Raw genomic sequence first — 2610 nt, 5'->3', positions numbered from 1 at the left:
TAGGGTCCCTCGGCCAGAGCAGCAGGCTGGACCCCGGGACGGCTGTCTGCCCAGATAGGCACAGGGGTAGGATTGGCTCCCAGAGTCAGTGCTAATTTTAGCGGGGGTGGGGGCAGCTGGGTGCACCCCCGAAGTGCTATCCCGCTCGCTCACGGGGCCACAGAGTGGAAACGGCCTCTCGTTCCTGTGGCTTCAGGCCCATCTGCCTGGGCGGTGCTCCAGGAAACCCAGGGTTCACACGTTGAACTCATACACCCGTGTACAGAGGCTAGCACGCACGCCCACACTGTCATCTTCCAGGCTGCACGTGATTCCCAGGGAGCTCAAGGTGGTGGCTGCGGTGGAGTGACCGCCGAAGCTGACCACCTCTGACTTAGGTTCTGGGGTGGCCATGACGAAAGACCCCACACCAGGTGGCTCAAACAAATTCATTTTTTCTCGTTCTGGAAGCCAGACGTCCAAAATCAAGGTGTCTGCAGCGCCCGTCCTCCCTGGGGGCTCTGAGGGGACTCTGTCCCATGCCCCTCCCTGCTCCCGGCGGCTCCTCCATCCTTGGGGCTCCTGGGCTTGTAGACTCCTCACCCAGTCTCTGCCTCTGTCATCACGGGGCTGCTCCCTGTGTGTCACTGTGTTAAACCTTCCTCCCCTTTCTCTGTTTGGACACCCGTCACTGGATCTGGAGTCCACCCTAACCCAGAGTGATCTCAAGATCCCTAACTTAATGACATCTACAAAGACCCTATTTCCAAATCAAGGTCCCATTCACAGGTTCCGGGGGTCAGGACTTGGACACATCTTTTGCGGGGACCCTGTTCAGCCCACGACAAGCACCTCCACTTCATCCAGTGCCTCTGTATTTAAGTCAAATCATACTTTTCATTCCCCCCTAACAATATTGGGGTCCGGGCCAGGGACTAGCTATGCAGAACAGATGGACCCTCTGGCCAGAGTAGGGGTGGCTCCCCAGGACCTCGTGAGAAAGCCGGGGCCGGGCGGGTGGCTCAGGAGAGGCCCGGCGGCTCCCTTCTCCCCAGGTCCTGGGCTTCGTTTTCTTCACCGCTGCCTGCTTCCTGTACAAGCCCCTGTCGGGCTCTTCGGACGGCCTGGAGGCTTCTCTGCCCAGCCAGTCCTCAGCCTCCGGCAACCCCACGGACCTTCAGGAAGCCCCCTCAGCCCTCCAGATCCGGAGCGACATCTGACAGCCCACCCGCCTGCCCAGGGGCACGGGCCTGCCACGGCACTTCCTAGGAACACTATCTAATTTCTCCCCGGAAGGGGTGACGCCTCCCTGATTGATCCCCGGCACTGAGGACCCTGCAAAAATCTGCCACCGGGTCTGGGGGGAGTGAGCCTTAAAGACACCGAGGAGAAAGAATGCAAGACGTCCGAATGGACGCCCCTGCCCCAGCCCCCCAGACCTCGCCAGAGAGAGTCGGGTGAGCAGCTCTTGGCTCGGAAGGAGTGGCCCACTTCCCGGCCGGATGCAGGGCTGCCTCCCTCTGGTCCGCTCACACTCTGGCCCTCTCCCACGGACTTAGCCAAATAGCATCCCCTGGGGCCTCAGGATCCCTCGGAAACACGAACAGCTGTGCTTCTAAAGCAACCTGTGTGATTCCTACGTAACTCCGTCAGTAGTTACGAAAAGTGCGAAACCACCTGTGGACTTTGGGGAGACACTTCTGGCATCCCTTGATCTCTCCTTTGAACGGCAGATTTTTGGAGCTGGTGGCTGCCCGGTGGTTTACAAGCTCTCTTCTCTCTGGAGACGTTAAGGGCGGTGATGCTGGCGCTGTTGGAGCTGCTCCATGGAAGGAACAAAGCACCCACCCCCGTGGGCGAGCTGGAGCCGGCGGTGCTTCTGCGCGGGTCCACACCATCCTGTGCGCGGCCTGGCCCTGACTTCCTGTGTTTCTCCTGATGCAGAGGAGAAACAGGTGGGCTGCCATCCCCGGGGCACATCCACGTGGACCCCTCTCCTGCGTGTGTTCTAAACCTGCTGTCACCTCCTGTCCTTGGGGCCGCACAGCGCTGCAGCAGGACGGGAGCAACTCGCATAAGGATGTATTTATGGACCCATATTTTGCATAAACACCTATTTATAGAATTTGTTTTTTACCTGACGGTGTGCTAAGCGCTTGTGAATTCTACCCGGAGGGCGTCGGGACTTGCGTGGAATGTCTGTTGTTGGTGTCCTCAGTTAAAACTGTGGGTATGTAAATATATTTTAATATTTAAAGCATATATTCCTGCCCCGTGTGCTTTATTTCTACAAATCTGCAAAGTTCGGCAGTTTTGCAAATCCTCCCAGTGGGCTTTTGTGAGTTTGTTTCGCCGTGGGCTGCCCGGGGTGGGCGCCCGCTTCGCTGGGTTCCCCCGGTGGGTGTCCCCCCGCCCCTCGAAATGATCGCTCCGCAGTTGTGACCCGAGAGCCTCCTCCCTTCAGGGCCCAGCACCCAGGTTCGGCGGGGGGCTGGGTCCCCAGCCAGCGTCCCACTTCCCGCCACTGTCAGGGAGTGCTGGGATTCGGTCAGGGTGGCCAGCGCTGCGGTCAGCACGCATGTGCGTGAACACGTGTACGCACGCAGGTGAGACCCGGCACAGGGCTACTCT

The 2610-nt window shown here is 59.2% G+C and overlaps 1 protein-coding gene across 1 annotated transcript in view; it reads left to right on the top strand.

The window, feature by feature from the left end:
* SLCO4A1 (solute carrier organic anion transporter family member 4A1) overlaps positions 1-1199 on the top strand; it is a 13706-nt gene extending 12507 nt beyond the window's left edge. The window contains exon 13 of the mRNA XM_007462280.1: positions 1035-1199. Within this exon, the coding sequence (XP_007462342.1) occupies positions 1035-1199 (165 nt within the window). The remainder of the gene's footprint in view (positions 1-1034) is intronic.
* Positions 1200-2610: the final 1411 nt, after the last annotated feature.

This window comes from Lipotes vexillifer, unplaced genomic scaffold, assembly GCF_000442215.2.
Source record: "Lipotes vexillifer unplaced genomic scaffold, Lipotes_vexillifer_v1.1 scaffold1798, whole genome shotgun sequence".
Taxonomy (NCBI): Eukaryota; Metazoa; Chordata; class Mammalia; order Artiodactyla; family Lipotidae; genus Lipotes; species Lipotes vexillifer.
Note: the sequence above shows the minus strand (reverse complement) of the source record. Positions and strands in the feature narration are given on the sequence as shown.